We start from the raw sequence: 17,850 nt of genomic DNA on the forward strand, positions 1-17,850 counted from the left end.
ATTTTTTAAAGGATGCATGAAATGTGTGGTTATCAGCCTCAAATCAATGAAAATTGTGTGTGCCGTGTGTGCGTGTGTGCGTGTGTGTGTGCACCTATCTTACCACTAGCAATGACCGCTAGACCCCTGTGGAGGGCCCTGTGCCTGCTGGCCCTACTCTGCACATGGTCACGCACAAGTTCTGCTGACACCCAGCCAGACCCCTCAGCTGCAGAGCAGGAAGTCACCTTGAGCAACATCTATAAAATTGACATCCCGGGGAGCACCAGCTGCAACCTACAACACATATCAACACAGGATGAAACAGGTCATAAGAAAGATACAACTGAGAGATTAAGAGTGAAGAGCAACAGATAGGTGTAGCAGCATGAACTTAACAAAGATATCCATTTTGCAGGTCTGCAGATGGAGACCACAAAAACTGGAAACAATGACATTATCTTCAGACACAACATCAAGCTGCAGCCACCCAGATGTGACTGCGAGGAGTCGGAAAGCTTTAAGTCTCTGCTTTACAGAGTCAATGGACTCGAAGAAGAAGTCAACTACCTTAAGACCCAGTGTGCACAGGGATGCTGTGGTGCTGCAGGTAGGCCATTACATGACATGATAGACCTAGGCTGCTGGAGAATTTCCATGATGAACTGAGCGTTTCTTCTTCACTCACTTCTTTTCACTCTCTCTGTGTTGGCGTATCTCTTTATCAAGGCGTGGACAAAAGCTGTAGTGGCCATGGTACCTACCAACACGACACCTGCAGCTGCCTCTGTAACATAGGATGGGAAGGCCCCGACTGTTCTGAATCCTCCTGCCCAGATGAGTGCAACGACAATGGCCGATGCGTAGATGGCCAGTGCGTGTGCTATGAGGGCTACACCGGAGAAGACTGCAGTGAGCTGACATGTCCAGGCAACTGCAGTGACAATGGCCGATGCGTGGATGGCCAGTGGATGGGGCTACAGTGCGTGAGCTGACATGAGGGCTGCACACAATGGCCGAGAAGACTGCAGTGAGCTGACATGTCCAGACAACTGCAATGACAATGGCCGATGCGTGGATGGCCAGTGCGTGTGCCATGAGGGCTACACCGGAGAAGACTGCAGCGAACTGACCTGTCCAGGTAACTGCAATGACAAGGGCCAGTGTGTAGATGGGAAATGTGTGTGCTTCCCACACTTCACTGGTGAGGATTGCAGCATCCAGAAGTGTTCCAATGACTGCATGGATAATGGCCAGTGTGTGAACGGCAAGTGCATCTGTGATGACGGCTTTTACGGGGAGGACTGTTCGTTAGGTAAGCTTAACACAATCTCTATTGATGCTTTGCAAACTTTAACACAGGGGCGTTGGGTGGCCAGAATCGTTTTGAAGAAGGACAGAAACATCACAGTTAAAAAAACCTTTTCAGTAATCTGAACTTTGTGAGCATTGAGGTGCCTACTGGATATTAACTTACATATGTTGGGGAGTTTGACACAGTTAAAAAAAATAAGTGAACTTTGTGAGCATTGAGGTGTGGATATTAACTTTATGTGACCCAAACTTGCATTTTTCACTTGAGACTGAAGAGTCACATTTCTACAGTCACCTCTACGACACTAACATTAACCTGAGAATTTTAAGTGCTATGTCACGAAGCACAGATGCTAGAAGCAGCTCAGGGACCGTTAAAAAATATAACACTTGGCCCTAATGACCTGTTCACCTTCATATAAATTTCCATATGCATCATTTTAGTAGCATTTTCATGCCCAGACTGAATGATTTGCAAGAGCCAAAGCAGTGCAGTTTGGGCTTTAATCATCTATCTGCTACCATCTGTGTGATTCATGTACAAGTGTCCAGGGTCATACATCAACTGAATGGCAATTACCTTACAAGTAATATCAAGTCATATTCATATAGGTGCAGCTACAGGGCAGAAAAAGCTTTTCAACCAGCCTGTTTTAGTATTTGCTGTTACATCTTGCCATCAGCCGCTTAAAAATAAGATCCCTGCTCAACAGCTGCACCTTGCTCTGTTTAAAAAAAAAGAAGAAGAAAGAAGCTATTTTTACTAAAATTAAACTAGTCATTGGAGCCCAGCTGTTATCTTCACAGCTTTCTTCACAGCCCCTATAGCCTCCTCCACTGGCTCTGTACTTTTTGGTACTTTAGCTTTTTTAAAATGCAGTAATGACCTGCAGCAGAGTCCCTGATGGTGCTTGAACTTTAAGAGCTCCCTCAAAGGCCACTGTTAGCCAGTAAACCCCTAGAGTTAACTATTAGTCAGCTCAGTGATGCTGAAGGGTTTCTGACCAAACCTACTATGGAATTCAAAGCATATCTCCCGACAGTTATTTCAGAGATAGCAGCCGACGGGGCGCTTTCAATGGGCTGACCCGATGACCAGTGCATTTTTGGCCTCCAGACAACCTATAACATCAGGTCACATAATACCACAGAAATATAAGAATACCCATCAGTCTTTCAGGGCTTCGTCTGGCTTTTACCCTGCAGAAGAATCATCACCTTTCCTGCTAAATGCACTGCTCGCCAAATCACTGTTACTGTGCTGCCCGAGGAGCAGAGTACAAAATTGCATTTTACAGCAATTTAAGGCCAGGAAAGCAGAAACGTGAGCAGCAGCTGCCAGGCATGAGCACTGAATTCACACTGTGACAGTCAATTCTGCAGAGATATTGAACATTTGGCTGCAAGTGATCTGCACTTTTTTTTTTTCTTTTTCATAGCATTGATCTCTTACATTTAAAATAGTATTCTATTTATACACTAACATCTGTCTATGGTTGTCTTGGCATGTTTTTCCTCTGTATTTAATCAAGAGCAGAAAGCATGTGTTTTAAAGCACTTTTTTTTTAAAAAGTCAACTGGATCCATCAAATGCAGCTCCGTAAATGTTTCAGACTTCACAGTAGCAGGTCAGAAATGTCAAACCGTAGATGATGATTCCATTTCTTCAAGCTGTGTTTCGCGCCGCAGAGGTAGAGAACAGATCTGTAGCTTCGTGTTTAGGTGCTGTTGAATGCAGTCCAACATCAACAGTGGCACCGTGTCAGAGGAAAAGTCAGGCAAGAAGGGAAAGTGGGAGGTAAGAAAAAAAATACCCTGTGTTGATTTTAGGTGTTAGCGGTAATAAGAAGACTGAGAGGAAGAGCACAAAAGCAAAACAGTCGGTGCTTTCTTTGTTTTATGTGGCTACTTGCCATTTCAACACCTGGCTGATGGACGCCAATCTGTTTTTTGGGCGCTGATGGGAACAATACTCTCGAAGTATGGGTTTAGATACAGTTTCTGTCCTTTCCAGTGAGGCACGCTTTAATGTTCTTTTGTGTTCTTAACCATCAAAGGCAGAAGCCTCATGGCTTAGAAATCAGCAGCCCTTGCACAGTCGGAATAGTTGTTTTTAGCCTCAATTCATGTCAATCCAGAGGATTTAGTAAAAATGCAACCAAATCTAATGAGGTAATGTGAATATAATACAGGTGAGATTATTAAAGCTATCTCAACATAATGCAGATGGTCTGTATTTAGCTTATTATCCTTTATTTTTTCGCTGCCTCTAAAATGTTTCCTTTTATTATAAAGCACATTTAGAAAAGTTGACTTTAAACCATATTCAGCCATTTTTTTCCTTACCAGTTCTCTTTTAATGAGCTGGATCAGGATTTCCTCTAAAATATCAAGCTACAGACGGGAAAGATGATAGCACATAATAAATCACATTTCTTAAAGAAGTCCAGACATGTTGTTTCAGTAAAATTTTCTTCCTCTGATAGCATTTTGCTGATTTTCAAGCCGAGAAGGCACAAATCACCATTATTTTCTGCTTTTCCAATCTTATTATGCAAATGTATTCACTCCAGCTGTTCTGAAATAATATTTAAGGGCAAAGATGGTTGATAGTCGTGCCTGGATTAGCAACAGGAGGATTTTAACTGTTCCTTGATGGAAAAAGACTGCTGCATTTGAAGAAAAACATCAAGCTTCCTGACTTTACCTTGTGGAACAGCATCTAAATCTTATGTGAATTCCGTACTTGCCAAAGCTATAGTGGACCCCATAACCACTCATTTCACATTTCTCATTTTCCCTTGTAATAAGCTTTTTACTTGCACGCCATGTTTTGCTTTTTCTTTTTCTTTTTAAAAAGAAATCTATAAAGTCTACCATTTTATTTCCCTCTATCATACCCACAAAAGCTCACCTTGCTTTTAAAAAGCCTCACTCCCCAACACTGCTGACATGTCGTCTTCTGTGTTTTGGCTGCGGCTTTGGTTTGTTTTTACTCTTAACTCCCCCATCATGTTTTTCCAGAGTGGCCAGAGAAGCACTTTTGTCTTTAAAGGAGTATTTCTTTCCAGTTAGAGTAAAAAAACGAAACAAAACACCTATTTTGCCTGGTTCATGACTTGTTGGTTCTTTGACGATACAACTGAGAAGAAAAAAAGATTTAAGCCTTTTAGTAGATTGAATAAGTGTAGGTGTTATGCAGTGCAGTGAAGGTGTTTGTGGGGACTGAGATACTGAATTCAGAGGTATTTTACAGTTTTGTTCTGTTCTTCTAGAATATCATTAAATTTACATGAAATAGACTGTGATTTCACATTTCAAATGTAGATTAATGTAAAATCACTGTAATATAATAAAACATAATTTTCTTGTTTTTTAAATGTATTTGTCTGTACATATGCATATTTAGATTGTTAAAATACATTCACAAATGTATCATGATCTCACAAATATGTGTCCGTTATTTGAAAGGTTGAACTGTTAAGTTCAACTGTAATGCTATGGAAAAATATATGAAATGATTCTTTTAAACTTTTTTAACATCAAATAATTATTACTATTATTGCTATTTAGGGCGATCGTGGCTCAAGAGTTGGCAGTTCGCCTCGTAATCAGAAGGTTGCCGGTTCGAGCCCCGGCTCGGACACTCTCAGTCGTTGTGTCCTTGGTCAAGACACTTCACCTACCGCCTACTGGTGATGGCCAGAGGGGCCGATGGTGCGATATGGCAGCCTCGCCTCTGTCAGTCTGTCCCAGGGCAGCTGTGACTGCAATCCATTATTATTTAAACCAACTGTGAACTGTATATTTCTGTACATTTAAGTATTATTATTCATATTGCCGCATTCATTGACCTTGTTTATAGGTAATTTCATTGTTTAATCACATTAAAATGTTCCTAATTTAATGTTTAAAAGCAGTTGAAAAAGGCAAAATCCCATGTAAAATTAGGGCAACAAACTGTATTGTCATTACTGAAAATAACCGTATTTTTATGAGAAAGTTATTTTTTGTTATTGTATGGTATTATTTTGGCGCCCCAGCTGCCGGAATATTACTGTTTTTTTAAGATGTTTTTTCTAACAGTGTATCCAGGTTATGCTTTCATTATCTGTATTCACTTATCCTAACAGTCAGGTGGTGAGACCCTTGTAGGCTGGGGTCGATTATCCTGACCCTAGCAGTCAAGCTATCAAGCTGTTTATCAACCAGGAGTTTATCAATCTAGTGAGCAAATTCATATGAACGTTGTCGTGTTGGCAGCATCTGTCAAATCAAAAATATAGCTAAGTGTACAGCAGCAGAGCAAAACCATATTATGGGAACAATATGAAGAGGCTTAAAGCAGCACAGCTGCTGTAGACAATGCAGCAAGGTGAGAGTGTGCGAGAGGAAAAGAAGTGTTCAGTGATTTAATATTAAACGTGTCGTATGAATGTGTGTGCGCTTTGGTTGGTGAGACTGGAAAAGACCAAAAGAAAAAAACTTTAAACCCTGCCACTGTCCGAGCACTGAGGTCTGGGGGATCTTTTACAGGACAAGCAGTGATTTAACACCAGTTAACCCAAGGTTAACCCTGAAGTTATATGGATAAGATGAAATCCTGCTTCATAGTGGAGGCCTTAGGAGGACAACAACAGTTACAAATAAACAAGGCAGAGGAAGAGAAGACAGGGAAGCGAGCAAATAAGAAAATTAGAAATGCAAGCCTGAATAACAAAATCAGAGCAAGAACTTGTGGACATGATAGTGGAACTGTGACCATGGCTGATAAAAATAACAGTTAAATTCTGTTAATTCCTGACTTCTGTGTATATCTCTTTGTTCTCTCAGTCTTGGCACCTCAGGGTCTGGAGGTGGTCCAAGTGACTGACGTCTCTCTCCTGGTTGAGTGGGAGTCCGTTCAAGGGGCCGAGTATTATGTGTTGACATATTATCCGAAAAATGACGAGGGTGCGCAGGAGCAGGTAGGTTTTTCTACTTTGATCATTTCTGTGTCAAATACAGGTTGTAGCAAAAAAAAAAAAAGTATATTACCTATATCATCTTACAAACTTATCTTGTCAACTGCATATTAGATTTCGGTCGCCAACACAGAGAACTCCTACCTCATCACAGGACTGACTCCTGGGGTTACCTACATTGTCCAAGTACATGCAGTCATTAAGGAGATCCAAAGTGAAGCTGACGAGATTGAAGCCACCACAGGTGAGCACAGACGGCTCTGATCAGGACAGAAAAACAAATACGGAGCTTTAAAATGAGTATTTTTCAGACTAACAGACATTAGTGCTGTAGCAGAACTGGGCTGTGTGCAGCATGTTTCCTTTAAATGAGCTGGTGGTTTAAAGTGAGGGCAGATGTTACCTATTAAAGACTACTGTGGCTTTGAGGGCAGGTGTGGCCTGCAGGTCTTAGGGATTAAGTTAGATTTTCTCAGGACAAAATAGTTGCATTTGAAGTCAAATGTAATTGTGTGTGTGATTTGGCATTAAAACACCATAAATGCTGCCAAAAATTCAACACTGGTGATTTTTTTTTAACAGTATTAATAATATAGTTCTGAAACTTGAAAATGTGTTTGGAAAGGATGATTTTCCTTATTTTTTCCTTGAAAGAAATTGAACGTTGATGCCAGCTATTCTGGTAGAGTCCAGGAATGAAAATATGGAGCTGGCATGGATTGATAACCTACCTCACTTTCTCTGTTACTTTTGTAGAATCAGCACAATTGTTCCTGTATTCATCTTTGTCTTTCACAGAAATTCTATGGTAAAAAAGCAATGAACAGACTGAAGACTTTAATTACTAAGTGTTTCATTAAAGACTGGCTTGTTAGCCTTTAAATCTCAAGGTAATTACAAGGAAATGGCTCCATGGACTTGCTCACAGATGTGGCGGGACACAGATGTGTAGAGAAAGAGATTACTTGACAGGATTGATGGGAGTGAGCGAGACGTGCAGAAAGTGGGAGTGTGGTTAGATTGGTTTACCATGGAAAACCTCACAGAGCATAGCTTTCACATATGGGCATAAGAAACCACGCCATCATCTGGCTTATTGTTGTGTGAGGCAGACTGGTACATACTTTTTATTTTAACTTCAAACAATGATCTACTTCAAAAGAGAGTTTGAATGGATGTTTTTGAGTTTTCTTTAGGGAAGCACAACAGCTGGCATGAAAAGAAGCTTTTCATTTGGTAACGCTTGCTTTGTTTGATGGAACTCACTTTTTCCTCATGAAATTGCAGAAGCGTATCTCTAATTAATGTCTGAATTATTCAGAATATTCGGAGAGATGGGATGATGCAGTGGCATACAAAGTTCTGAAAGATCAGGCTCCGTCATATCTTAAAGACCTCATAGTATCGTTTCATTCCAACAGAGCATATCTCTCTAAGACTGCGGGCTCATTTGCAGTTATTCGATTATCTAAAAGTAGAATGGGAGGCAGAGACTGCAGCTATCAGGCCCATCTTCTGTGGAACCAACTCCCAGTTTGGGTTCACGATACAGACACTCTCTCTACTTTTCACATCAGACTTCAATCTTCATCCCTCTTTTATGCTGCTATAGACTGTGAGGAACCATTCATGATGCACTGATATCTTCTCTATTCCCTTCTTTTCACTACTCATACCAGGATACCAGGATTGCATGTCCTTAACTTTGATCGATCTTCTTTTTAGTGTTTTTTTCCCCCTTATTCTGATTTGTTTTGTTTTGTTTTGGGTTTTTTTGTTTTGTTTTGTTGTTTGTGGTTAGTGTGCCTCCTTTTCTGTCATCTCGTTCCCATCACCTCCAAATCTATTGCAGCTGACATGGGGAAGTCATCTGATCATTGAGGTTGAAGCGTTTTGACATGGCGGCTGCTTTGAGCTGTTACTGTTACTTAATTACATACAGGCAGAAGTGAAAATGCTCATGTGACATGTAAAGTTTAAAAATAAAAGTAAGTCAAAATGTACACTGTGTAAAGTGTAGCTGGCACTCAAGCATAACTATGATGTTTGATTCTTGAAGTGTAGTAGATGTCACAACTTTACAAATAGCTGTAAAGTGTTAGTCCGCAGAACTGCTCAGGATCGTTCTCGACAATTTGACCCTGCATGACTGTGTTTAATTTGTGTGTCCTGCTGGGTGATATTTGAAACCACTTTATCCTGACTTTATTGTGTGACTACTGTGACTTTAAATGTGGGAAATTACAGAGTACACAAAGGTTACTTTAAAAAACATCAATAAACCTTTATATGCACTTTTCTGTGATGACGCTGGCGATGTCAAAAAAAAGAAAAGAAATGCACTCATGAGTGATTTTAATATTTGTTTGTTTCGAGCCAAATACAAATATTTGTTTATTATTTGGTTATAATATCTTGCAGATGGCCAGCGGCGAAATTCTTGCTTGGCTCTCTTTCCTAGAAATGTCACATTTCAGTGTGCTGGGAGATCGTTGTCTAGCTCGGGGACATGTGGAAGCAGAGCAAGGCAGATGCTTCTGTTTGCAAAAGCTTTAAGGCAGACTTCTAAGTTTGAGCTTCATGTCTGTACACTCAGTTCCACCTAACCTTGTATCACCCTTCCCAGATGTCTCAACTATTGATGGTATCCGAGTTCTTGGCCAGACAGAGGTCTCTATTGAGGTGGACTGGCAGAACCCTCAAGCTGAGATGGATTACTTCAGGCTTACACACACTGACCCAGAAGGGCAGGAGGAGGAGCTGAAGGTACAGAGGAGCCAAGAGGCGCGCACCAAACACACTATTGTGGGTGAGTCTTACAAGTTTGTGAACAATGTACAAAAGTATTTCTCGAACTGTTGTGCTATTACAGTAAGCTAAGGGTTCTAAGCTAATCAATAAGAAGTAAATAGTCCCGTAACCTTGTTTCTTGAATCTTGAATTGGACACTTTTGGACATAAATCTTGAAATAGTCATCCAATTTGATTTCAAAGAATCTTCTGGTTTCACTTTGCAATTTATATTGCAAAAGTGCTACAAAAACTTACATATACAGACACAGTGACTTTAAATATTCAGTTCAAATAAAGCATAATAAAAATATTAATAATGTCAGAATATAAAAACCTGGAACATGACATCATCTCATAAACACACAGTATACAGCAATGGTAAAAAGAAGGTATACTCTCTGTCAGTTCAAATGTTTTACATATCACAAAACAATAAACAATTATTTATTTATTACCAGATCTTAAAATTAGGTATACACAACTGAGATGAACAGCATGACATGACATATTAAACGTCATTATTTAATTCACAAAAACTCAGCCAAAGTGCAGAAAAACTAAGTTCAGTCTGACCATTTCAGCCAAGCTTTAACTGTTGAACACACGGCCTCACATTTCTGGATTTCTGTGGTATACAGAGGAGTTCCTGGTCCAATCAGTGACTTCAAGGTGCCCAGATCCCATGATTCAAAAACAAGTCCAAATCATCAATCCATGCTATGATTGGTTTTCACCAAACATGGCTCTTATGCATCATGTAAAAACATCTCGACATCGCCTGATCGCTCCAGAGGTCTTGCGGTTTGTTCAGATGTAACTTTGCAAACATGAGCTGCCATGTTTTTGTAGAAAGAGTTTTTCTTCTGCCAAGCCTCCAAAACAAGCCATGCTTGTTCAGTCTTTTTCTAATTGTACTGTCATGAACTTCAAATTTAACATGTTAACTGAGGCCTGTTTGTCTGAGAGGCAGCTCTTGGGTTTGTTGCATTGTACAGTCTGGCCTTGGGGGGGAATTTGCTGGATGTCCACTCATGAGAAGATTGGCAGCTCTCTTCAATGTTTTCTGCTGAATCATCTTTTTCACATGATGCACTTGAATTTATTTGGAAATGACCTTCTCAGGCTGAACGTTTCCCCTACTTGGCATGGTATAAATTGAATACACTACTTCTGTGTTTTGGCTTAAATTTTTGTTAAAATAAATAATGACAAGTAAATAAATAATTACATGGGTTTATGTCTCATGTTTTCTAGTTCATTTGGAGTTGTATATGACCCAGTAAGGAGCAGAATTTCTTTTAATATAATTTTCTGATATGTAAAACTTTAGAACTGATAGAGAGTGAATTTTCTTTTACCAGGAAAGTGGGTATAATATAACTTTCATGTAGTCTAATAGAAAAGGGATCCCATTAATTTAATCTTGTGAGTTCTTCCGTAGTTAACAAAGACAAGACGAGAATTTGATTGAGAAAAATCAGAAAAGTAATTTCTATTTTACTCAAGATTTTCCTCAAAGTTTGTAAATACCTTGTTTTGGAGCATTATATCAGAGACTGATGGACATTTGCTTCTTTTAAGCCTAAATGTCTCTTTCCACAGGTTTGTATCCAGGAACAGAGTATGTCATCTCAGTTCAGGCCATTAAGGGAAACAATGGGGGCAAAGCTTCTTCTGTCACCGGTGCCACAGGTCAGTGTCAACACATCAGCATTCATGAGTTGTTGAATCTAATACTGCTGTGCCTTATTATCAGTTAGCATAAAGTGGGCCCAATTTTCTCAAAATTGACTGCTGCCTGACATTAATTGCATTGAGACTGCATTTCTGCGACCACCAGAGAAGTCTGACTGTGGATGACACTTAATATAATAGATCAGCCACTCTTGGAACAGAAAAACATCAGAGAAACAGCGAGGATAACCATATTCCACTTAGTTTTGAATTGGGTGTACCACCAATGAGTGCTCTTAGCTCTTGTTGTGTCACCTATAATTCACCTGTGGTCAGATGCTAAGAGGAAAAACACATAATCTGTCAGACACAAATATGCTATGGAGTATTATGCAAACTGCTGTTACCATCCTTACAGAGCCAATGATAACATTACAATGAATACAGCCAGCAAGAGGCAAGATTGTGGGTTATTGATGGAGGGCTGGAATTCACAACCTAATAATCTGAGCAATCTTTGTGGTGAGCATGGTCACAGAGGGGAAACATGATATGAATTCTGTAATGACTATGAGATGCTCCCTGACAGTCAGGGTGAGAAGGTCCATGATTTACAGAGTCCATCTGGTAATGTTGGATATTAGCATTTTGGTCTTAGCGTGAGTTGGACTGGTTTTAGTACGTGATGAGGAATACATTTTTACTCTTTACTTTCACAGCCATTCTTGACATTAAATTGCTACAAAGTTATAATTTAAGAGAACGCCAAATGCTCCACAGTGGCACAACAGGTTTTCAGTTTCTCCCATTATCTTCTTTTCTGTCTCTCATTCACCTTCCCATCTTTCCTCCTCTCTTTAGAGATTACTCACTTCTAAAGCTTTCTTCAGATCGAAGTCTGTTCATTTTGGGTGGGTGTTATTTTTGTTTTTTTTAGACGCTGAGGCAACCAATTTAATGGTTTTTAGTCATCAGCCTTAGCAAGGTATTTTCAAGACTCACCTCTCATCTTTTGAAGACAGTCAGGTACTCAAGAACTCATGTCTTCACTAATCTTTTTTTCTGTGTGTATGCCACTTACTTTTGTAGCAACTGCATAAGTGTGTGTGTGTGTGTGTGCGAATGGGCTAATCTACACCAGACAGACAGTGGCTTGTCTCCACTCCAGCAGCTACAATCCTTCATTTTAGGTGTAGCACGAAAAGGCTTAGAGGTGATTGAAGAGGATACTCCTCAGCTCTGTCTGGCAGAGAGGATGTGCTAGTTTCTCGATGACTGGCATGGCGCAACAGAGAGCACAGTCACCTATTATCTCGCCGAACATGCTGTTGCCTTTGGGCAGCGGGGTTATACATGGGAGGAGATAAAAGGAACATGAGGGGGAATATTGAAAATACACAAACAGAGAGGAAGCTGTAATAAAGAAGAAAAAGACACTAAGTGTTGCCATTAGAGCTAAAAAAACCCAGAGTCGAGTGATAAATCAAGATATTTATAGGGGAGTTAAGAACAGGAATAGGACAGGATATAAAAACAATGGGTCATAAAGAAACAATTTATGGGACATTATGTAATGCATTATTGGTTAGGTACTTCTAAGACTACAGCTGCCGTCTTACATACTGTGTAAGCGCCACAGTTGAAAGGTTTCCACACTGTTGCCATCTGTCCTATGTGCCTTCTCATCGTCTCTTTCGCAGTGTCTGTCACACATAACAATTGGCATCCTGCTAAATTTATTTTGCTGTGGCTCCTTTTATAGTTGTTTACCTTCTGCACTATTGATAACAAGGTATTACATAGCAAATAAAAGAATGACAGTGAATATTTATAGCTGGGCCTCGTTATGCACTTCCGGTGTGACTTTTATGTTGGATTTATGTTTATGTTGCAGAATATGCACAAGTTTTGGCTTAATGTTTTCATTTTATTGCCACCAATGACAGCACACGTAAAGAGAAACTGAAAAAAAGCATCTCTGCCAGGACCAGACTTGTCATCCTTACTATAACCTGTCCAAAGCTTAAGAGGCATATAAACACATCATACCACAGCTGCTACTGCTGATTCAGATTCAATAAAGTCACCACCAAGGCCTTTATAACAAAAAGCAGATGGCTTGACGTTAGACGATGGGTTGAATTTTCCACTCAAATGTGTCCATCAGAGGTTTTTGAGCCAGCTCTTTGCGTTAGACAAAATACAAAGAGCTGGGAAAATGTCAAATGAAAATGTGAGAAGAGACATTTTATAAAAGTAATGAGGATTCAAAACAAATTCCCGAAAGGTCAAACTGGGAATGACAGATTTTGTGTAGAACTACTCTTTGTGTGTTGATTCAATTGGAGCAGCTGAACAGCTCTAGGCGCCTATTAAGTGTGAGAACAAGATAATGTTGTTTGTAGGTATCTTCTAAATCTTGGGGTAGGTTATTGCATTAGTAGCATTGGTGTTTGAGCCTGTTATGCTCAAAAGTGTGTTTTTTTTTTACATTTTCTAATATTCATAATAATTTTAATTAATTAATTATTTTTTTAATTAATTTTTTAATTTTTAATTTTTGGTATCTTCCAAAATTGTGTAAACCTGAACAAGAGAAAAATCAGGATCTTTTCGCCATTGTCTTTTGAAATTTGGGCAAATTTTCTCAAACCTACTATATAATTTTGCTACAAGAATTGTCCCTTATAACACAGAAAATGCTCTATTTCTGCCAAATAAGATAACACAGATCGATTGCTTTTATTCCATGTTTAACAATCATGCTTCCATGAGTGGTCACAGCCAGAAGTTAGGCTGTTGTGTATAATCTGAGGGCTGAACTAAGATCACAACTTGTTTTTGCACATATTTGTAACTTTTACCTGAATTATGTCCATGTTAACAGTGCACTGTATTTTCTTATTGGCACATATTTGGATTATTTTACACTTACAATGGTGTTTACCTTTAACCCGTCATTCAGAAGAAAGACAAAATGTTCTCTTTGTGTATTTGTTAAAACTTACTTACAGCTGCCACGTGGAGTGAATAAATTATGAAAGGATAATTCATAACGTAAAAAAGGGAGTTTCACACAATTCATATTATATGTAAGGACAAAATATAGGTATGTGGATAAGTCAGTTCTGTCATTAAGACCGAGCTACTTAGAGCACATACAAGTTGTTGGGCAAACATGGCTAATAGACTCAACAAGGGCATATATCAAGCCTGACATATGAGCTCTATTGGCTCCATATGTAGCCATACTGTATGGCTTTAACTGTACGGTGAGGCTGTGAAGCTGTAGGGCTCTAAATGATGAAAGACAGCCTACTACTGAGTGCCTTGTGGTCAGTGTCTGCTGAACATGTCACCCATAATGGATAAGCTGTCCTCCAAATGGCTGTAGTCGTAGCTTGTGTTGTGTAGCCATGTAGTCACTGACGCTGCACAGCTAGTGGGGTAGAACGTCTAGAGTAACTGGATCCATCATACAGAGCAAATGCAGGCTTGGAGCACGTAAGAAAACGTATCAAATAACTTATAGAAAATGTCAGACCACTGAGGGACTGGACTTATTTGTTCAGAGGGGAATAAAGAACATTAGAAAAAAGAAAAAAAAATCCCAGTGGTGAGCAGTGACTTTAACACAAGAGAATAGAGATAATGAACACATTTAATCAGCATACCAGTGTATGGTTCTGTATTTTCATTTGTTCTTTTTTATATGCTGTACTTAAATAGGCATAGACATCTGCATCCTTTCTGCACTCACTCCTGGCTGAAGAATTGTGAAAAGGTCTGACTTTTATAGTTATCATCAGAATATTTAGCATTAGCTCACCATGATGAATTCTGCAGGAATTGATTAGAATTGTAGTAATAATAGGAGCAATAAAACACTATAAAAACACCTCACTACACATAAACTGTGCATTACTGGCAAACTGTACATAAAATTGTATGCAAAAATGACTTATTCTGCAACAATTTTCATTCACTCCTGTATAGTATTGGTATTTCTACTGTCAAATTTCTATTAATGTTCTATTCATTTTAAATACTATATTCTGTTTATTCTACAGCCGTGCATCACATTCAGTTAAATCATGTGGTCGCTCTCCTGTGAGAATCAGATATCTATTCTAAAATACTTTTCGTACATTTAATTAACCAAAGTATTTCTCTGGTTGAATTAATGTACAAAGGAGATTCTCACAGGTGACTCTCCTGTGAGAATAAGATATATATTACAAAGCACAGTATGTACATTTGTTCAACCAAGGTATTTCTCTGGTTTAATTAAAAGGCTTTTTTTTTTTTTAATTAAATTAGAGGTGACTTGAGTTCCCCTCTCCATCATAATTTCTTATTCAAAGTCCTGAAGAAGATATTAAAAACTTCTTTCACAGTGCAATCTAATAAAATGTACATGATAACTGATCTGAAAGTAGAGCCAGGGCAGATTGTCTAGCACACCGGTATCCAATCAATTTCCAGTCAAAACCCAGAGGTTTATCCACAATGTGCATGTGGAAGCAGCCAGAAAACTCTGCTGGCCTATAGATTTCATTGGAATCAGAGGCAAGGGGAGTTAATCCTGGTTCCAGAGACAATAGCCAACTGTGGACACAAGATGGCAGTAATTTAAAGGCAATAAGAGAAACTTTATGGCAAAATGCTATTTAAGATGAAAGGACAGAGACTAAGTTCATTTTTTATATTGATTTTCTGATTTTATTGGAAAAGCACTGCCGACCTTGCTTACCCTAAATGCTACTGCTATGTCCTAAAGAAGCTTTATTCAGGTCACAAAACAAATAATTTAATAATGAATGATGAAAAGAATGAAGACATTAAAACTGATAAGCTCTTTCAAGTGTTTTAGATCAGTTCAAAAAGAAAAACATTTTTGCACTAACAGGCTTTATATGTTGTGCCACATGCATCATATGTTGTTGCCTCACACCTCACAGTTACTGTCAATTTCCAGAATACATTGACATCTGCCTGGTGGTACATACTGCCACTTTCTGTTTTTAGGTCATGCAGTTCTGGTGCAGAATTGAAATTATTAGTCATTAATTGCAAAATGTTCTTAAATGTTCAACACTAAGCTTGTTTAGTGTTGTTCAGTTAAGGTACTTAGAAAACTGAATGACCTCCCATTTCCAGGCCTTGGAGGAAACACACAACTCTAATAAAAAGGAGCTATTATAAATTCTTTCTGTGGTTTAGCTCATGACAGGCTGTCAGGCAGTGCAGCCACAAGGACAGGGAAGTGACAGAGGGAGAGGAGAGGAGAGACAAAGAGGGGATATAGAGTTAGACAGTTGCACACTTCCTTTCTTCTCTTGGATGCATCATCAATCAGTTTTCACGATGCACACTGCACACTGACACAAGAACGACCTCGACTCAGCTGCTGCCACAGAGGAATAATCCTAAATGATGATTACTTTTACATTTCCCTTCACTTCCTTTGTGTCTCCTCTACTATGCCTCTGTGACTTTATTTTCAGTCTTACTTTCTTTGTTGCTCTCCCTCTACACTTTCATGATGAGTACCTCGACCGACCCCAAAGCCCATCCAGACAACACTCACAGCTTCACCAGAGTCTTGCGTGCATCCTTCATATTTCCTCGAGGCCACCAAAACAGAAGCTTAGTGTTCTGGTCTGCTTGTCTTCCCTCTGCAGCTCGTGCTTTGCAGTGCAGTGAACAGATCAGTAACCTAGGTTGCTTTGATGTTACAAATTCTCCTTTTGTTCATTTTTTTTATCTTCGGCATCCATTAATAAAACAGTAACAGGCTTATGTACATTTCTGTTGGATAAAAATGTGTATCACGAATGTGCCATGTTACAGCCTGACCTGCCATCAGTGAGATTTCTTCAAAGTGCTCTATTCTTGACAAAAACTGTTGCAGAATATTTGAACGGGCTGTTCTTGGGGGGTTGGTGAAACCTTTTAGAAGCGCTTGTGAAATGGTCAGAAAATGCCTGGCCGAACACATTTCCTGTGTCACAATTTGCTGGTTTTGTTTCCAAAACCAACAATTTGAACTTCACCTCAATTTTGCCAGCTGTGTTGAAAGTCAGCAATTTGAATGTCTCTCAAGCTGCCTTCAGTTTTTATTGTTTTTATTATTCTATTTTATTGTCTCCCCTACTCTTTTTTCACTTTCTGTGCACACATCAAGAAAAGCACAACACAACACAACATTGTCGGTCTTCCAGGAAAGACTGTCCAAAAATCCTGACTTTTATTTTCATAAAGCAAGTTGTTGTTTTTTTAATATTATCACGACTGGCTTTTCACCCTACCTTTAACGTTGGACATTCAGAACACTTATGATTACTTCAAGAACATAAAGAACGCTAATGTCTGATCTGACAGCATCAAAGTGTCCTTGCTTCAGGTAATGTCTAGAAAAATGCAGGGCTGCAATGTGCTGTTAAATCAGCTAAAGTGAACTAATGGGCAAGAAGACTGTCTATCAAATCCATGAGCAACTGGTGTCTAAGTGGGTGATTATAGACTACTTACATGTTTCTAAGAAAAAAGAATAACAGTGTCTGCAGAAGTTAGATGTCAACTTCTTGAAGTCCTCTCTGTATAACCCTTCAATTTGAATGTTCGGTTTAACAAGTGTTAAGTACTGTACTGTCTATTAACCACAGAGGACTCAAAACTTTGGCTGTTTCTCAACAACTGATGTTTGTTTGACTATTAGCAACAGCCCTCGTCACCTCATCAGTGGACTTACTGTGACTATATCTTATTCATTTGTGATGCTTTCATTTTTGAAAAATCTGTCAACGTCAAGTATTTATACACATAAAGTACAACACAACATATAAACCTTAATAAAAATATAAAATATTTGTCAAAATATAAAACCATAATATGCATAATTGCCAATAACTAAGAAAGGTTGAAGTAGCATGCAAACAAAGGCGACCACAGCCTTTATTTTTCTCAAACATTGCCAGATAGTTCATTCATCATTCTGGCTATTATAAAAGGCACTGACAGAAAAACCAGGTCATTTATTTATGAACAATTTGTTTGAGCTACAGAACTGACGGCGCTTCATTCGTTTAAGTAGCTACTTCAGGGTTATGTTGTTTAATCTTGC

General features: G+C 39.0%; 1 protein-coding gene across 1 annotated transcript in view; it reads left to right on the forward strand.

The window, feature by feature from the left end:
* Window positions 1–17,850, forward strand: part of tnn (tenascin N) — a 39,955-nt gene that overhangs the window by 8,012 nt on the left and 14,093 nt on the right. Inside the window, 8 exon segments of the mRNA XM_039601665.1 lie at window positions 110–307; window positions 398–589; window positions 709–909; window positions 1,121–1,294; window positions 6,127–6,260; window positions 6,372–6,501; window positions 8,884–9,066; window positions 10,653–10,742. Of these exon segments, the coding sequence (XP_039457599.1) occupies window positions 112–307; window positions 398–589; window positions 709–909; window positions 1,121–1,294; window positions 6,127–6,260; window positions 6,372–6,501; window positions 8,884–9,066; window positions 10,653–10,742 (1,300 nt within the window). The 5' untranslated portion in view covers window positions 110–111.

The sequence above is a fragment of the Oreochromis aureus genome, linkage group 18 (genome assembly GCF_013358895.1).
Source record: "Oreochromis aureus strain Israel breed Guangdong linkage group 18, ZZ_aureus, whole genome shotgun sequence".
Taxonomy (NCBI): Eukaryota; Metazoa; Chordata; class Actinopteri; order Cichliformes; family Cichlidae; genus Oreochromis; species Oreochromis aureus.